This window comes from Rhinolophus sinicus, linkage group LG12 (genome assembly GCF_036562045.2).
Source record: "Rhinolophus sinicus isolate RSC01 linkage group LG12, ASM3656204v1, whole genome shotgun sequence".
Classification (NCBI taxonomy): Eukaryota; Metazoa; Chordata; class Mammalia; order Chiroptera; family Rhinolophidae; genus Rhinolophus; species Rhinolophus sinicus.
This window is the reverse complement of record NC_133761.1, coordinates 36,500,172-36,519,653: the sequence shown is the minus strand read 5'-3', so window position 1 is coordinate 36,519,653 and position 19,482 is coordinate 36,500,172. Positions and strand designations below refer to the sequence as shown.

General features: G+C 40.2%; 1 protein-coding gene across 2 annotated transcripts; it reads right to left on the bottom strand.

Moving 5' to 3' along the window:
- Nucleotides 1–2,388: 2,388 nt before the first annotated feature.
- TP53INP1 (tumor protein p53 inducible nuclear protein 1) lies at nt 2,389–19,214 on the bottom strand. 2 transcript variants are annotated; one of them, XM_019713383.2, is made up of 5 exons: nt 19,007–19,214; nt 12,286–12,542; nt 11,407–11,764; nt 8,306–8,343; nt 7,090–7,227 (listed from the first exon to the last, which is right to left on the bottom strand). In XM_019713383.2, exons 2-4 carry the CDS (start codon nt 12,395–12,397, stop codon nt 8,322–8,324), a joined length of 492 nt encoding a protein of 163 aa, XP_019568942.1. In that variant the 5' UTR covers nt 12,398–12,542; nt 19,007–19,214; the 3' UTR covers nt 7,090–7,227; nt 8,306–8,321. The 2 variants fall into 2 exon arrangements, with proteins under 2 accessions (XP_019568941.1, XP_019568942.1); XM_019713382.2 differs by lacking the exon at nt 8,306–8,343 and having other exon boundaries at nt 2,389–7,227.
- Between the last annotated feature and the right edge of the window lie 268 nt (nt 19,215–19,482).

Below are 19,482 nucleotides of genomic sequence, written 5' to 3'. Positions count from 1 at the left end.
CTAACTGCCTGAGCCACCGGGCTGGCCTGTAATTAGTTTTCGATGCAGCATAAGTTAGCATATTCTGTGGCTTAGAACGACCCTCCTTTATTCTCTGTGGGTTTCTGTAGGTCAGAGTCTGCACAGCACAACTAGGTTCCTGTTGCCTTCACATAAGGAGCTTGACAGAGGAGGGTCTGCCGTTAAGCTCCCTCAGGTTATGGACAGATTCATTTCCTCGTGGCTGTGAATTCATAACAGCTTGCTTTTTCAAATCCAGCAATGGAAAGAGTCTACTATTTCAAGTCTATGGTCTCTAGACTCTTTTTCAAAGTTTTGCCTGATTGGTCAGTCCCATCCAGAAGAATCTCTCTTTTGATCTTAAAGTCAACTGATTAGGGCCTTTTACATATGCAAAATCCCCACCTTGGCCTTATAATGTAACCTAATCAAGGAGTGCCATCCCACCATCTTTGCCATGTTCTGTTGGCTAGAAGTAGTTATAGGGGCAGCCTTCACTGAAGGGGAAGGGATGAGAAGCAGTGAATCACTAGGAGTCACCTTAGGGTGTCTCTGCCACAGTGAGAAACCTGGCTTTCATTACCATTTGTTCAGTCCTAGTGTTCACATAAAATAATGACAGAATTGCTAACTCATACCTCTGAGAGACAGATTTACTAATTTGTGTATTTGTACACAGTTCTTTTTGTCCTAGCCAGTCAAAATACTCATTTCCAGTTAACTTAGTTCTTTTCTTCCCCTTTCCTTTCAGTGTGCTTATATATTCATTTGTAAGTTATATTCAATTGTTACTGCATGTTTCACATTTTGGGTCCCTCCTCCCTATTCCACCCTGGTTGATTTTTTTTATTTTGGGGTGTGTGGGAAGCATTACTATGGTTCTAAAAGCCAAAAGCTACACAAAAAGGCACGCTCAGAGAAATGTTGCTCCCTACTCATCCCCAGGAACCTGTTCCAGTTCCTTCTTTCCAACTCTTTTTTTACCCATCCTTTGTAAACAATCTCTTTACAGTTTCTGGTTTCTTCTTACTGTATTTTGTACAAATGGGCAGATAAATTGTTTCTTATATTCCCTTCTGTCTTACATGAAGGGTATCTTACTACAGACACTTCACCGTTTGCTTTTTTTCATTCGAGTCTCAGAAATCTCTAAATCAACTCATAAAGCTTGTCACGTTTTTTTCCTTTTGGATTGATGTGCGTAGATCTCCACTGTTGGATATGCCTTGATATTTTCAACCATTCTCTTACGTATAAGCATTTAGGTTGTTTCCAGTATTTTGCATTTACAGACAATGCTGCAATGAATAACCTTCTGGTCAGTACAAATTGAAACAAAGGAGCTAGATAATCCTAGGCCACATGTGAAACTGAAACTGTGACATGTCCAGCCCCACAAATCACCTTCACTTCTGACTCACCTACTTTTAGACTCCATTCAGTGACTGCCCTTGGGACATGACAGAGCTGCTAGATTCCCCAGCCACTCTTCACCTCGTAAATAGGCCTGGTAAACACTCTTCTCTGAGCTACCATTCACCTGCCATTGCAGGGTAGACTCTTCCATTTCAAGCTGCTCCTTCCCAAGTCACCTCCTATAACTTTATTTTCATGTTTGGGGTGACTCCTCCTTACCTATGCCCCCAGTCTTGTCTTCTCACCTGAGAGTTTCAGAGATGATAGAAATCTGTCTTGAAACAGGTTATAGTTCTAGAATGCTGATCTTCCCCAAGCTTCATGAACATCAGAGTTACTCTTTGAGCTTCCCAGTTAAGCATCTGAATGTTTACCGGCCTATTTAAACTAGAGCTCCACAGCAGGGGGCATTAAAGGACACCGGGATGTCCATACTGTCCTAAAATGTTTTTAAAGATTGTGTCTGCATTTATCTGGGAAAGAGCCTTTGAGAATTCACCACGCTAGCTATAAAAAGGCTAAACACCAGTGTATTACAAACACACACACACACACACACAAACTGTGCCAAAAAATGTATACCCATTTTAAGACAGGAAAAAACTATATTAAAATTGTAATACTCAATATATACCAATAACCAAAGATGAATACAAGTCATGTGTATACATTTTTTTTGGCACCCCCTGGTGTGTGTGTGTGTGTGTGTGTGTGTGTGTGTGTGTGTATAAACACAGATTTGTTGGAAGAAAAAGGAAAAGGTACTGCCTAGAAGTTACCCTCAAATTCACATTCACTTAAATGGTTATTTTAATATACTAATTTTACATAAGTTTTTTTAAAACCGTATTTAAAGTGCATATTAAACACATCTTTTGGGCAAGTAAAACTAAACAGCAAACATTTTAAATAAGATGTACCTAGTTTGAACATTAATGACCACAAAGAAAAAATAAGAGAATCTGACAAATATGAAGTTAGGACATTTTATTTACTGACAAATTAAAAACTGTAACTCCAGGTAATGCAAAATGCACCAATGAACCCAATTACAAAGAACTGGTGTTAACACACAATGTTTAAGCAATGCTACACTTATTTTTGGCAAAGTGCTGTATTGTTTAGTCTGTGTATAAAACTGACCAGCTATGAACTAATCAGTATAAAAATTTCTATAAAAACAGAAAAAAATTTAGACAGTGGCTCAAGAAAACAAGCTGCCATTTATGCATAGATTGATGTACAGTATATAACCTAACCAAATGTCCCTTTTTAGTTTTCAAGTTGTTGGAAAGAATTTGTGTCCAGAAACACATCATGAAGGCACATAGTACAATCTATAATACTCTTCAGTCTCTAGAACTGATGTTCTGCCCTTGAAAAGCAAATGTGTTCACAATTTTACTTGAGGAAAAACCAAAGCCACTTTTTTCTTTAAATAACACACACAATTATTGATTAAAGTTCCAAACTTCTGGAGGAAAATAAAACCAAAAAGCAAGCAAAATCACTCACACACATCAAGCCTGGAAACATACACATCTAACCTCCCCAAGTACTGGTTTGGTTTTTAGAAGTCCATCTAGAAAACAAATACTAAAACTTCAGGCAAATACAGAGCAAAACTGGGCATTTAACAATTACACAATTTTAAAAAAAAGTGTTAAGGAAAATTCTCAACAATATACAAAACATTATCCACTTAAGCTGCCTTCCTGGGAATAGTAACTTCTCCTCCCACATAAAGGATACTGTTGCAAATAGAAAAAGATATCCTTATCCATATGCTTTCTAGTACCTCTTTCTCCACCACAAACCACTGTAATTGGTGTCAAATTTCAAGTGCGGTTGGTACATGGCAAGGGTGACACCATTGAATTACGTTGGTTTTCTAAATAAAGCATTTTAAATAAAATTTTAAGCACTAAAATAAGTAGATAAGGATGCCATTTATAATGCATCAACATGGCTGATGGCAGTAAAACGATCCATGATAGTAGCCCAGCTTTGAAAAGGATTTAATCAGTATGTAGGGGCTTTATAAAATAAAAAGATATTTTTAAGGTAACACTACAAACATATGCAGTATCTCCAGTACAAGGAGCAGTCTCTTAACTGATTCTAAAAACAAAAACTAATACTTGGAAACTCTTCAACTTTCTCCACTAATCTATTTAAATTTAAATGTCTATCTTCAGTTGGAGTCCTTCATTTTATTTATTTATTGTTTTGTTTCCAACTCAAAGAAAATGAGGACAAGTAAGATTTTCTTCTTTGCTCTTTTCTCTTAGGATATAAAGACAATATATTTCCTTGAGGAGGAAGAGAAACAGCAAAGACAGATTAAACAAAAACGTAAAGATTACAAACCAGTGTACTACACAGATGTGAGAAGTAAAAGCAACAGGCAATGCTAAACAGGCCTCTTAAGTTTTAAGTAAACTGTCTTCTCACTAGAATCGAAGTACTGAGAACAGAGAAGGTATGTAAACAGGAACAGTTTGCATGGGAACTGGAAAAATGAACAGAAAATTAATGTAAAAAAAGCTCCCTGGAATAGCAAGTCAAAAATCCAATCACTTTGCACCTTCTGTGAAAAATCCCCCACCCAACCAACCATATAAATGCATTGCCACAGAAGATAAATAATGGATGGTTAATCTTCAACTTACAGTGCAGTACATAGTTCAATTACTTGAGGAAGAAAAAGTAATAAACATAGAATATACATAACATGTTTTAATAACAAACACACAAACTTTGAGAAACATGGTGCATTATAAAAACTAAGAAACTCAACCATGAGCACTGCTTGTGTGCACCACATAGTCCAAACTTTTTCCAAGTAACATTCTGCATTATCAGTTTAGAAACAGAGCACTAACTGCAGAAGGGCCTTCTTTCTCACTGCTTCAATTTTTAAGGAATACGCACTAGAGCACATCGTAAACCACTAATATTTACAACAGCAATAATAATTAACTTATAATAAATTGCATTTTGGCCGTGTTTCAAAGAATACTTAACAGGTCAACATCTTTCTGTATCATTATTAGTCTTGTGTCTTGCACATAGTAGATGCCTAACAAACATCTAATTACCAAGGACTTCAACTGAATTATGTAACCACTTTCTTCAGTTCTTACATGTGCCAGTTTTAGACAGAAACCACAGTATGATATCACAGACGGGGTGGTAGCCCTTACCCTGAAAAAGCATCCCAAAGACAAATCATTTGTCTTTCAGATACAAAGCATAAAAAAAAAAGGCCCAGATAAGGAAAACAAAAAGTTAATAACTGATAGAGATATAAATGCATTTAAGGTATCAGGAAAACTGGGAAAAAAAAAAAAAAAGGACCACTGCAGTTTTATATAGAAATCTGTTCACACTACCAAACAAATTCTCATGGCTGAACTTCTGTAGCTTGTGAGGTACTAACAACTTCCATGTAATATATGAAAAAAGAGACCCCCATGTATTCAGAGGTTTATATCCAGAAAACATTTAGCTGGCCTATTTTCAAGTTACCAACATACGGCCCTATAACACACGTGATGTAAAACATACACACCTCCATGAAAACTCTACCTTATCTCCCAACTCAGGTAAACACAAATAGTAACAAAATAACTTCTAGCTCATTTTGATAAATTTTTACAGACTTGGCCCCTAATTAGAAAACAAATAAATAAAGGGGTAGTTGAAATGGAGGGGGAATAAGAGAAGGGGGATCTAAACTCTTGTTCTACAGAGACATTCCTGGCACTTGATCAACGCCAGTGGAAGAACAACCTAACACCACCATCTAACTACGCTATTTGACCTCTTCTGACTCCAAACATCCCAGTCTAGTCAGAAAAGAGCACAGCTCTTCATTTTTTTAAAAAGTCTCCCATGGTTCCCTGCATCAAGCGGCTACAGGGTTACTGAGAAATACAATAATACTTCACATAACTATATGCTGTTTTTTCCCTTGAAACATTATAGAGACGTGTACTTATTGAATTAGAGTTGCAGAGGAGACGGAAAAAATAAACTTTGATTATGGTGATACTACTGTTCTGCCAGTATAATGTGCTTTGGATTGTAAATGTGCTTATCTAAATTTCAGAGGACATCGGTGAGTGTGGAAGGCTCAGTAAAATCCATCACAACTGCTAGAAAGTAAAGTGACTGGCTAGAGGTAAGACATAGATTTTCTCTGTCGAGTTAACTGGCTTCCATGTACACTGAATCCTGCACCCTGGCCTCATTAGCACTAACACTCTGAAAAACAGTTGTGGCAGAAAGATTGCCACAGGTCCCACCCCAATCACTAGATTCAGTAGAGAGGCGTTTGGAATTTCACACAAGGTTCAGTTCTGGATAGCCCCACTTCAAAACAGGATACAGTCCGCCCAACAACTGTTAGAAAGTTAACTATTACTGCTCTCCTGTTGGTGGAGGAAACAGAGACCAAAGTGGTTAAAGATTTTGTCTGATACCCGACTTAAAACAAAAAATGAAAACTCAAGGAAGCCAACCTGTCACTCTTCATTTAGACAACATGAAAAGATATCACCAGGAATTCCCCTTCATCTTTGCTTGCCACTTGCAGAACAGGCTCCATGGCAGAAGATTTATCACTATATTAGAAATAAAAAGCCTATCACGTTTCCCTTGGGCAGATATAAATATGAAGTTACTCAAGTGCCTGTGCAAGTACTTCTGAATTTATAGCTGATGTGAGGTGGTGAGTGGGCAGAGCTGGCAGGAAAGAATCCAAACAACTTAAAGAGTGGAGACTAATGGGTTAGTTATGGACATAGATTTTTCCAAATACAATTTCACAGGTTGAATGTAATCCCTGTGCACGCGAGACAAGTGTTTTGTCCCACGCTACCTGTGATGCCTGCACCACGTCCCCGTCACATCAGGACTGCTGAGCGCGCTGTTCACTAGCACTTCACGTACCTGACTGAGCTGCATGGCTTATTGGGGAAACCTACACACACATACGTCAAGTTTCCTTTCAAAAGAAAGTTCAGTCATAATCCCACTCTATCTATGGCAACTATATATAACCTGTTAATGCTCATGTTAGTGTGTAAAAATGTATTCGTTATATACAGAAAAGATTATCAAGTACTGGTCAATAAAGTGTATGGCTGACCCTGAGAATGAATTTTTGCTTACTCAAAAGATTGATTAAGTAATACAAAATAAAATGCAATTGAAAGATGCCTATTCTTGTACTTGGGAAGAAATGTCTTTAAAATGCCAACTCATGTATACTTTAATAGATTTAAAGACATCCCCAAATACCAAACACTATCATTGTATTGATATGTCTCCAAAAATATTCTGAAAAAATTTACAAAAAAGTAAATGTTAAGAGCAAGGCATTATGTGATATACAGCATGTAAATCTGGTTTTCAAGATAGTGTCTAAACACACTGGTAAAACTATGTGATTGGTCATCAGCTGGCTGTAAAGAGACAGCATCTTCAGCATCCAAGCACACACATCCACACACATGCACAAACCAAGAGAAACCAACCAACCAAACTTGAAATTCTTAGTAATTGTACTGACGTGGGCTGGGCTGATGGACAGCCCAGCCGTTGTGTTTGACTTGCCGCGAGTGGCAATCCCTGGTAAGATTTTGGCGACGAAGGCTATTTCTGTTTAGAGACTGTCTTTCACTGTGTTCTTTTATCCACTGGGAAGGGCGAAAGCTCTTGGGTTGTTCCAGAAAAGTGGTATGAGCAGCAACAGCTGCAACATAGCAGTGAATGTGCTGCCGCATTTCATTTTGAGCATCCACTCTGAAACAAAAAAATGGGGATGTATTAAATAACAGAGTATGTTATCAATGAAATTGAAAAAGTTACTTATCAATTCAACTTGCCATACTAATTTGTTTATGGTTGAATGAGACCTTAAGTGTCTCATGGCTGACAGACAAATTTATATTTTGTAACCACACTGACTGATAATGGTGGAAAGGAGAAGCCAACTTTTAATAGAAGTAAGTAGACTATTTTTTAAAAATGCTTTACACTTTGAGTGAATTTCAATTACAAAGCAAACACATTTATATAGGCTTTTCTGGGAGGGAAACTAACATTTACTGAGTATCTGCATTTGCCAAGTGTTTTGCAAATATTATGTATTTTAATTCTCACCATAATCTTAAAAGGAAGTTTTACTGATCAGAAAGCTAAGGCTCAGAGATGTTAAGGTCATAATTATTAACTGACTCAAAAAGGAGTCTAACAGATCTTACTCCAAAGACCATGGTTATGAATCAGGGTGAATAATGGTGTCCTGTGCCAACAGCACCTTCACAGACGTTTGCTATCTATAAGTAAAATGTTCTAGGAAACAGGTTTACATCTGTACTTAATAGAAATATGCATAAAGAAATTCTACTCATTTAACACTTTTCTAGTAAGAAGCCTACCTGCTTATTATTTATATTACAACAAGACACATTTTGGAATGGCATTTGCATAGCAATGTTATAAAGATCCTTGGAGAAAACATAATCTTAAAATATGGCTACAAACTATACGATTGTTATGTTTTCTATCTTAAAAGCTAATCAAATAGGATAGATCTAAACTATATTAACATGTAACATAAAGAGTTTTAAAATTCTTAAGGGTTATTTTACACAGGAAGGGCAGTTATATATTCTGCCTATAATCACTAGAGGAAAAAGACTATTATTTTTTAATATATATTTTTAAACAGTAAAATCAAAACAGGTCATATTAAGAAACTAATAAAGAGAAGTTAAAATAGAGACAATGGTTTTTAAAAGGTGGGCACCTTGAGTCCTTAGCTTCCCTGCTCAGACTGAGAACACATATCACACAGTCTCAAAGGGAATATACTTACTCTGTGCCAGTGAGTCTTATAAGCAGCTTTTCCTGGCCCTACAAATGTTAAATGGTGAACTATTAAATCACTAGTAAGATTTAAAATGCTCTTTAATTTTACTGTTAGGATGTGGTCAACTTTTCTTTATTTTTAACTGGTTTACTATATGGGTCATTAAAGGCACGTATTACTTAATTTAAGATTATGACAGTATGTAAACTTTCACAAACAATATTTATAAAGGCTAAAATGCAATAAAACGCACACTCTGAAGCTCATTTATAATTATGAAGCATCATACTTTTTTTGTTGTACTATCTCCAAGGATAGACAGAATGGAAATGATCTAACTTTTGAAAGACACGATTTATTTCCTGCTCAGAAAATACAGATATTTACTACATAAGTGTTCTCCTAATCAGGATAACACCTAATTTCTGTCATTATTTAGTGGGCCTTACTTATAAGAATTTCAAATCTAAAAATAAGGATGTGAAAACATTTTTCAGTTATTATTAAACTATAATTTGCAGTACTTTCTTATGTTCAGAAAGAATTCATATGAAGTTAAATGTGTTCTTTTAATCGTGATATACAGAAAAGCAGATTTTTTTTTTCCCCCCAACCAACTGAGCCATCTGGGAGCTCAGCAGCAGCTCAGCTCAAGGTGCCATGTTCAATTTTAGTTGCAGAGGGCGCTGCCCACCATCCCTTGCGGGAGTCGAGGAATTGAACTGGCAACCTTGTGGGTTGAGAGCCCACTGGCCCATGTGGGAATTGAATCGGCAGCCTTCGGAGTTAGGAGCATGGAGCTCTAACCGCCTGAGCCACCGGGCCAGCCAGAAAAGCAGGTATTTAACTAACCTATACGTTATATCAAAACAAAACAAGATACAAAAACAAACAAGATATAAAAAATGACATTCTCACTGCATCAAAACTGCAAACACAATAACAGATGCAGTGCAAGGTCCTGGACTGGATGCTGGTTTGGATAAGTTAGATGAAATATTCTGGGCTCCAGTGAGGAAATTTGAGTATGGGTTAGTAGATGAAGTGAAATTTTACTAAAAAAAAAGAAGGAAGAAAAAGGTGGAGATCATCACCTAAAGAAGCCGATTATAAAATAATATATGCAGCTTGATCCCATTTAGGTTAAAAATGGTATGTGTGTAGCTATGCGCACACACGTGCATGGACACATGCAGAAAGAACAATGTGGAAGAATATGCCCTACAGTCTTAACAGTATTCAGCTTTGGGTAGTGAGAATGTCATTTTAAGTTTTTGCATATTTTCATTTTCTAATTTTCTGCAATGCATATGTACTGCTTCTCTAATATTATTTACAAAGTACACACACACACACTTTACTGAAAAATATACAAACGCCAGTAAGTTTAAAGTGACTATTAATCACACTAAATTCTTGAATGGAATTCCTCAGAGGTGAGCTCAGAATCAGGAAGAACTTTTAAGAACTGAAAAATTGATATGAATCAACTATAAAGCAATTAAATCAATATCACCTCCAAAAAATTATATTGTAAATTTTTGTTGGAATGCCTGAAATACTGACCTCTTGATATACTTACAGTGCTGAAAAAAGAGCCAGTTAAAGTTAACATTTCCCATTAGAGATCTTACCCAGTAGAAAGCGTGGGTAACTATATAAGGAAATTGTTTTTCAATTTGGTACAAGCATATGCATATGTTTATCTTCATTCAAAATAATCTATTAGGTTGGTGCAAAAGTAATTGCAGTTTAAAAGGTTAGAAATAATTGCAAAACTGCAATTACTTTTGCACCAACCTAATACAATACTGAGATACGAAGTGCAGCAAATTCTGGTAAACAAATTAATGAGCTGCCTAGGCTTTGTTTATATTTGGCAAACAGGAAATAGCAGAAGATACAATGGTCTAGTCAGTAGAGTCAGGGCCCCGACAATGCAAAAAGAGGTCCTTTAGACAACAGCACTAACCACAGGAATATTTTGAATCACTCCAAAGAATCGAATTCACCTGTACCCTTAACAGTTATTAAGGGAATTAAGGCAGTGCCAGCATTCCCAAAATACTTTAACACCATGAGGAATCTTCTACTAACGTGCATCAGGGACTAGACAGACTTTGAGCTAATTAACACAGCCATAAGCTTTGTTTTAGTGGGTGGCAACAATCCTGGATACGTTCTCTGGATAAAGGCCACAGAATGTCCATAAGTTTGCTTAGGAACATATGAAACTTCACTGACCAGGCACTTTCCCTGAACTTTTCCAGGCCCTCAACCCATTTGCTATTGAAACAGAGCCCCTCAGACTACTTGGGACCCCCATACAACAAAATATTGTTTGAGTGTGAAATCTTTCCTCTGTAAGGCAGAAAACAACTCTTTGAGCAACATGTTTTGGTAAAACTGCCATTTACTTCATGCTTAAGATTTCTCAGGTTTTCAAGGTTAAGTGTCATTTGATGTGACCTAGCTAGGGCTATGTGGAAGAAAATACAAGTTTTATTTTAAGACATACTATTCTTGTCGAATTTGATATCCTCAAATAATCCAGTCTGTAAAGTGCCAGAGTTATATTCTAAGATACTTAGCAGAAATGCCAATTATTACTTTCCATTCAGTAGCAGAATATTGTGAGATGGCTCTCCATTACATAACTGGAGTGTGCTACAATTCTTGTTTTCTTTTTTTGTCGCAGTCAGTATCTTATATTTGAACGTCATTTGTTTCCTACAAAATCATCATCTTCCCTTGTGTTTACCATTTGAAAATCACTCAACATTTAAAAGGTTTTAAAAGGTTCTGCAAAATAACAAATATATGTGTATCTATATATACATATACAGAGAAAATGTGGTAAAATGTTAACAAGTGCTTTGAAGACAATAAAACAGATTAAGAGGATACAGAACTAACTTTTTTAAAAATCTAAAATGAACAAATTTTTTATACCATCAACTGCCTTGTGCACTATGCATATACTTTCATAAATCTCTAACAAGATTCTTTTGCATCTTCTAAAAACTTAGCTTGGAATTATAGTAGAAATCAATAAAATGCATTCTAAACAGACTGCCTGTGGAGCGAATAAGATACTTGTGACTTACCTGGGACTACTAGGGTTATGAAATTCGTCAGTCCCACAGCTGGCCTCATTGAGACCAGGGCAGGAGTTATGCACAGCATAGACAGACATGCTGGGATGTTCGATGAGAAGGTTTTCCATAGGACTAGTCTCCACCTTGATAGTGGTTAATCCACCTGCAGTAAAACACGGGGGAGGGGTGATAAACCAGCTCTCCTCCATTGGGCAGGATTCGAACTGAAGGAAACAGGAATCACTTGTATCAGCCAAGCACTCAAGAGATGCAGGTAAACAGGAAAAGACTGAAGGATGCTCAGTAGGTGACCCTTCACTGATGTCTTCTTCCTCGTCTTCTGCTGCTGACAAACCAGTGCAAGTGTCTAGATCAGAGTCCACGTGAGTTGTTGATGTCCCACAGGAGGATGAATATCACATTCAGAGCACGGAAAAAGAAGAGATGCTACTATTAGCTGATGCTCACATTCCTCCCTTTATTTAGGTCAGAAACAAAACCATTTTCATTCACTTACAATAAATATAAAATAACTTCTGAGTATTTTATGTGTGTGGTGTATCACTATGGAACAGATTATAGTGGCTTTGCAGGAATCGTTTTCAGACTGTTCCAGTCTACTGAGTAAAAATATGAGTCCTATCAGTTACTGTGTGTCTAGTATGAGGGTTTTCTATTAAAGTGCCCCTGATTTGATCAGCATGTAAGAGTTGTAGAACTGGGAAATCTGATGTCAATCAATTTCACAGGCTGCAATTTCCTGCAATTTTTTAAAGACAAATTCTTGTTTATTTACTTTTAAGGCTTAAAAACCTTCAAAGTTACTGATTTACCAAGATGCAAGCGTTTCCACTTTTGCTGTGATGATTAATGGCAGAGAATAATTACCTATGAAGTCAACAAGAATCCATTCATCATCTTCTTTCTCACTAAATTCTGGTTCTTGGTTGGAAGCAGTATTGACTTCACCCACAAACATTTTATTCAGTCTCTGGAACATTGTTAAGGCAAGATTGAGACTTTGACTGGATATCTTTATAGTTGATATTTCAAAATCCTGTCTTCAGTCAGCCTGATGGCACCAACAGGACAGTAAAGTGCACAAGGTGCTTATTCAACTTAAGTGAGAAGAATCAGTCATTCCCCTAAAATAAAACAGAAAAAGGAGGTTATTTCAAATCAGCATCTCTTTCCATAATATGTGTGCTTTTAAAAGTACACATACACATTCTCTCTCTCTCTCTCTCTCTTTCATTCATACACACACACACACACACACACACACACCCTTAGAAGAAAGCACATGACTTAGCCTTCAGCTACAGCTGTTCTCTTCCTATAGGAGTCAAACACAAAAAATGCAGTACCTATTATTTACAAAACATTATGAATGAGTACACAAACACAACCTGTAAGTATATTAAAATGTGAAACAAAAGTGAAGGAGTTGGTTCTTTTTCAGATCTGTGCTTTTATAAAGGATAAATCTGAATAATGTATTTCAAACTGCAATACTGCTTTTTTGTTAGAGGAGCAAAAACTAGATATTAACAGTCTTGCTATATGATATTCAATCGCCCAGAAGGCTGCCAAATGAACCCAGCAATAATACTGGGTGACCACAGTTCTGCCAGGCCCTCGTCTTTCCTTGGCTCATTTTCTATCGTGCTCTGTACTTATTGTATATGACTGTAACCATACATAATTACATTTAAAATCTTTAAGTACAGCATACTTTGACCTTCAGAACAATTCCTACAGCTGGCATGAAGAAATTTACACTGTAGAAAACTAAGGTGGACAGTGACTAGAAGTGGTAACCATTCACCGTGTAGTAAGTAGCAAGCAGTTGGTGCTGTAGTCAGTATGCCTGGGTTCAGTGCTGGCTCTGCTGCTTATGCCCTTTATGAACTAGGAAGTTACACTACTTTAGTTCCACCTCATGGAGTTCTGGTGAGTTCTAAATGAGGAACCCCAGCCTTGTCTGATCTTATTCCAGAGTTCCAGATTTATATGTTGTCTTGACGGGCATATCAAACCTAACACATACCAAAGAGAACTTTTAATTTCCCCCCACAATCTTACTTACACACTATCCTTCATCCCTTGTCAGTTAGGAGAAGCAGCAGCATTCAGCAGTTATTCAGGCCCCAAACCTAGCAGTTACCCTTGACTTCTAGAACTCTACCATCCCCACCATACTCCGTATCCAACCCCTCACCCAACTATCAGCAAGTCCTGTTGACTTTAGCTGCATGTACGGCTTGAATCCGCCTACTTCTCTACCACTCTTATCCTAGTTGAAGCCAACCTGGTGTCTCTCCAGACTGCCAATCACCACCTCCTAGACGGCCTCCCTGATCCTATTCTTGTAATGAGATAATGCAGGCACTTCCTGGCAAGGCACTTGGTACAAAGTACTCAGTCAATGTCAACTATTCTCCAAATACTTATTATCACCGATTATGCATCAGGTGTATGCTAAGCGCAGGGAAGACAGCAGAGAATAAGGCCCGCCCATGGCAAGTGTAACAACCCAGTGTGATATATGCCATGGAAGGAGAAGTACTGGGTGTTCCTCAGATCTATGCAGGCAGAAGTCAAGGAAGGACTCCTGAAAGAAACGACTTTAATCTTGAGTGACTGAGATGATCAAGAATAGAGAAACGAGGGGCGGCCGATGGCTCATTTGGTTAGAACGTGGGCTCTGAACAAAGGGGTTGCCGGTTCAATTCCCACATGGGCAGTGGGCTGTGCCCTCCACAACTACATTGAAGACAAGGAGCATTGAGCTTCGGGAGGGGTGGCGGTATGGCTAAGTCATTTAGAGCGTGAGCTGTCAACAACAAGGTTGTCAGTTCAATTCCCGCATGGGATGGGCTGTGCCCCCTGCAACTAAAGATTGAAAACGGCAATGGACTTGGAGCTGAGCTGCGCCCTCCACAACTAGATTGAAGGACTACTTGGAGCTGGGCCCTGCAGAAACACACCATTCCCCAATATTCCCCAATAAAATTTATTAAAAAAAAAAAGAGGAAGGGAAAGAAGGACACTGGAAACCTGCAGTTGAGTGAGAATGTGGCACATCTGGTATGGCTCAAGATTCAGACAGTCATGAGGATATGCTGGGGGCACTAAGTGGGGAGCCAGAAGTTAAGGGGAGGGAAAAGTTAAGGATGACCCAAGTTTATGGCTTGGCAACTGGGAGGATGGTGGGACTGTTTAGTGGGAAAGGAAAACTGCAGGCTGGGCATTTTGGACAGGCTGAGTCTGGGAAGTCTGCAAGTGCCACATTTGTAGATGCCTAGGAGGCAGCTAAATACAAGGCTTTGGAGCTGAAGAGCATGGTCTCCGCCAGGGGCACAGACTTGGGAGTTGTCAACACAAAGGGGAGGACAGAAACCCTAAGTGTGGATGAGGCCACCCAGGGAAGGTGAAAAGCACCGTGCTAAACTTCTTTTTCTTACGAGCATCAACATTGAATCCGTAACTTCAGACTTCTGACATTTCATTTTCAAAATGATCATCTTTAGCTGTAAATGTAGTTAAAATCTGTAGCTGATGAGATTCCTGGTTTAATTCTTTAGGTACAAATTGGACTGCTACAGTTGTTTGGCACGCTACTATGTGAAGTACTATAAATGTGGGTTCAAATTAATGACGTTTGAACACTTTTGTGGTCACATCCATCATCCTCACCCATTAAATATTAAAATCGGGTAAACAGGAAGTATCACTTGCATAACAAGTCTTCCTGAAACCCTTCTGGAAAGCAACATGGCAAAATCGTGAAGGCTGGTGCTCTAGTATGAGAATTCAAATTCAGCTTTATGTTTCATATAAAAGAAATTAGAAGAAAAGTGGGCTGTGTAGTTTGTTTGACCTATTGTGGTATGACAGTTATATTCCAAAAGATGAACTATCACAAGATCTGATGTAAATAGAGGTTCTGAACATATAAGCTAGGAGGGAAAAAAGATTATTTTCAAAGTCCCTTTCTCATTTTTCTTAAATTATGAAGGTTATATTGGCTCCAAGTAAATTTCTGTGTATTGAACCAATAAGGGACTAATCCGAGTTCTCCAGAACACAGGGCTGCACCTCCACAGAGAAGGGGAGCAACCCCCAGGGGAACACTTGCTTGTGCTGAATGAGCACCTTGTCCCCTAATTGTGATGCCACATGAAGGATTGTCACTAGGGCCCAGTCCAGATAAGTGGCAGCTACAATGCCGAAAACATTGCGGAGGCCACTGAAGATAGGCAGCTGTGGTTCCTAGCTGCAAACTGCCTCTTTTGGCTACAGCTCCAAACCCACAGGATGAAAGCCAGCTTATCTGGGAACATATACAACTCTGTCACAGGAAAAGGTGTCTCCGGAGGAGCTTTCCATGGGGCAGCAGAAGTCAATCTTCATTTGGTTTCCTGCAGTCAGAGGCTGCCTCCTGATGTCCCATGTCTCCTACAAGGGCAACCAACCTTAGGTGCGCAACGTGCAGGAGCCAAGCCAGGCAAGAGAAGAGCTCATCCTCATCTCTCCTGACTCGCTGTTGGTATTTACATGATACACCTGTTGAAGCCCCAGGGGAAGGACACAGAATGGAGTCTTGCCTGTCTTCCCAATGACCCAGGGACTATCCCTACACAGTCACTGCTACTCTTGACCTTTGCTCCTGCCAAAACATGCAGGCTTTCCATGGGGCTAGTTCTATGTGGAGCTAAAACGCAAAGCAGAACAGACTTCACTTTTCACTACCACTGACTTTTTGATATTCACATCTCTAGGGCAATGATAAAAGTAAAGTGAAAATTCCTAAGAGGACAAATCTACAAATACAGCTCTGGAATTTAGCAAAGAAGGCTAGGTAGGGCAGCGCTGCTCTTCTTTGGGGCACCTGCAAACTTTCCATGTACCCAACCTCAGCTGGGTAGTCTCACCCCAGTGTAGAAAAGAAACAAAGTGTCTGTCTGGGCCCCAGCATTTCAAGAAGGCAGCTTTGTCTGTTCTCCTGGCTCAAAATACCTCCAACCCTCCCTTTAAAAAATGTCTTTTTCATTATAATATGAATGAAACCCCCTTATAGAAAATAGCTATTATTCCATGTCTTGTTGCAACCACTATTAGTATATTGTGCATTTTCCTCTAGCTTCTTTTTCTACACATAAGAAACTTTTTATCATTAGTCGTAGTCTAGTGAATGCACAATTTTGTATACTGCTTTGTTACTCAACATTTTATCATCAATATGCCTGTTACTACATGAATAGAAATGCTGTGTGCGCCAAGAAAGGCAGCTGAGTTGAATACTTATGGGGAAGAGCACTCTAGTTTGAGAACTTAGAAAAGGAATTGCTAGTATGGAAGAGCTTATTCGTACAAATTAGTTTCTCATTTTTGAGATAGCACCAACCTAGAGGCAAGGTGGCTCTGGGGTTAGCCTGCTGTGTTTGAAATCTTGGCTCTGCTACTTGCAACTTGTGTGAACTTAGGATATTTAGTAACTTCTTGGTGCCTCAGTTTTCTCACCCCTAAAATGGGAATGGTAGTGCCAATGTGAGGATTAAGTGTGTATCATTTAGAATGTGCCTGGTACATAGCAGGCACCAGTAAATATTAACCACAAGTTCATTCCAAGCCAGTTGTCGACTGTGAGCAAGTGATTTAGTATCTTTGAGTCTGAGTGGTCTATATCTGCAAAATGTTTTTATAATTAGAGCTACAATTTACTGAATGCTTATTATATATGCCAGGGACTTGAGGTACTTATTAGTCCCGCTGTACTAATAAAGAAACTGAGGCTCAGAAATTAAATAACTTTCTCAAAAGTGACAGAGCCATTCAGGGGTGGAGCCGGCATTAGAGCCTAAGTGTATCCGGTTCCAAGTACCTTGCTTTTCCCTGCACATGATCTCTCCAGCTGCTTCCAGACTTAGTTGGTTTTAACTGCCAGTAGGCGGCTCCAAAAACATAAAAAAAAAAAAAAATCCCACAACTTTGATGATCTAACTTCTATGTGTACAGTTGTGGCTTCTTGACAGTTTTGAAATATCAGGTGGGTAAACTAACACATCTTCATTGAAAAATGGCCTCAAAATTACCTTTCTCTATATCCCAGCCTCTCTCACTAGTTTAGAAAAATAAATATGCTGATTTGAGTAATTTAAAATCGATTTTACACTGCAGAAAAACCAAGCAAGAAAGTTGTCTTTGCTTGTTCCACTTGGACCCTTATTCAACTAGCTACAAGACGGTTATTCTCCTAGGGACCTACCCCTGTCGGCCTGGAGGATGAGTGACAGTGGACAGACTTCAGTAAGTGGTAATTCATAGCCTGTTGACCTTGAATTTTGAAAATAGGGCCATTCCCAAGAGAAATATGAGGGAGCATTCACAGAAACAAACAAAAGATAGGATGAAAAAACAAGAGACCTTGGTCATAGAAATTAGTAAGGTCCTGGGTCCAGGCAGGAGCCTTTGAAAATTATGCTGCCAGTTCAGAATTATAGTAGCTGCGACTTAAAATCAACAGGTTCCCAAGTGCTTTTCACATTTGCAATGAAAAATGTATTTCAATTACCAAGCAAGTGATTTCAGGATCTCGGGTACCTCATTATTACTTCTGTTCAATGATCCCATGAGTCACTTCTCCCCCCTTTCCCCAAAACTTTGTGTTTAGAAAAAGCTCTTTTAGCAACGAATGTCCAAGTCCTTGGAAGCTAGACAGAAAAGGGTTCTTCCTTAATCTACTGTAAATTGGAATTAACACAGAACAATAATGAGCAGATATAACTGGGAAATACAATAAAAATGAGGCACCTCCACCTAAAATTCATGTGCATCTCTGAAAGAGAAAACACCATTTCCTTTTAATTGGCTGTGTGGCCTTGAGTAAGTTACTCAAACTCTCTGGGCCTCAGGTTGCATATCCATAAGACAATACAGTAAAGCCCTCAGCATACGGTAGTACGGTATATGGTACATCGTAAACGCTCAATCAGCGTAATTAAAATAATTATACTGGGCAAGTAAAGTTCTCTTTCCAGAGGTACAACCTCAACTATTGATGTGTAGGAGCCAGCAGGTTCAGGGAACATGCCACGGACAGACGGATACTTAAGCGCCGCTCGATGGGTTCCCGAGGGCCGCAGAGCTCACGGTGCTACCGACCGCGCCCCTGGGTCAGGAGGGTTGGCGGAGGGGTGAGGAGCGCAGGGCCGCGGACTGGGACTGAAGCGTCCCGGGGCGGTGGCCAAGAGCCCCCGTCCAACGGCAGAGTGCAGGAGGTGGAGTGGAGGGAAGTGAGGAGGAGGAGGAGGTCCCGCCGCGGCCAGGAAAACAGGCCACGCTCAGGGGAGGAGGCAGAAACCAAACACCCAACCGCCGCCCCGCGCCGGGGCTCGGCCCGGCCCAGGTCTGCGCGGCCGCCTTGGTCCGCACCAGGGGACACAGGGCCAGCAGAGAGGGTGGGCGGTGCGGCGGCAGCGCGGAGAGGAAGCCGGAGACCGAAGCGCGCAAGGATGGCTGCCAGAGGGCAGGGCGCGCGGGTCGGGGCAGCGCCGCCAGTGCGACCAGAACTAGCGGACTCGGCCCCAGCCCCACCCGCACTTACGTGGGCCGGACCTGCAGCGCAGACGGCGGCGAAGCAGCAGGCGCCTGGCTCGGTGGTGCCCAGCGGCACGGGCGGCGTGGGGCTGCTGAGGTAGCTGCGGCTCCCCGGACGCTGGGCGCAGGGCCCGGCCAGCCCTCCTGTTGCTGCGCCGCTGGCCGCTGGCGGCCCGTCCTGCTCCTTTTGTTGTTGTGCAGCGCTGGGAACAGCTGATCGGCCGCTCGGCACGCCCCGCCGCCCCGCCCCGGGGCTGCGCCAGGCCCGGCCCCACCAATCCGCGGCGCGGGGGCCCCGGGGCCGCCCTGCGAGAGGTTGTCACTAACGCACGTGACCTGGCTCCTAGCCTGGAGACGCTCTTAAGTTAGAAACAAGCCCGGGCAACAAAAGCCGGTTGCGGAGGGGAGACCAGAGGGGCAAGCTGAACGGAAGAAGAGTGGGGACGGTGGGGGCGCTGGCACTGGGGCGACTGGGAGACAGGA

Excerpts from the sequence above, each read along its gene's own strand:
- TP53INP1 (XM_019713382.2), bottom strand. The coding sequence starts at position 12,397 with ATGTTCCAGAGACTGAATAAAATGTTTGTGGGTGAAGTCAATACTGCT. Across the intron at positions 11,765-12,285 it reads GATTCTTGTTGACTTCATAG|ACACTTGCACTGGTTTGTCA; the intron begins GTAATTATTCTC and ends ACTCTGATCTAG. Across the intron at positions 7,228-11,406 it reads CATAACCCTAGTAGTCCCAG|AGTGGATGCTCAAAATGAAA; the intron begins GTAAGTCACAAG and ends TTTTTGTTTCAG.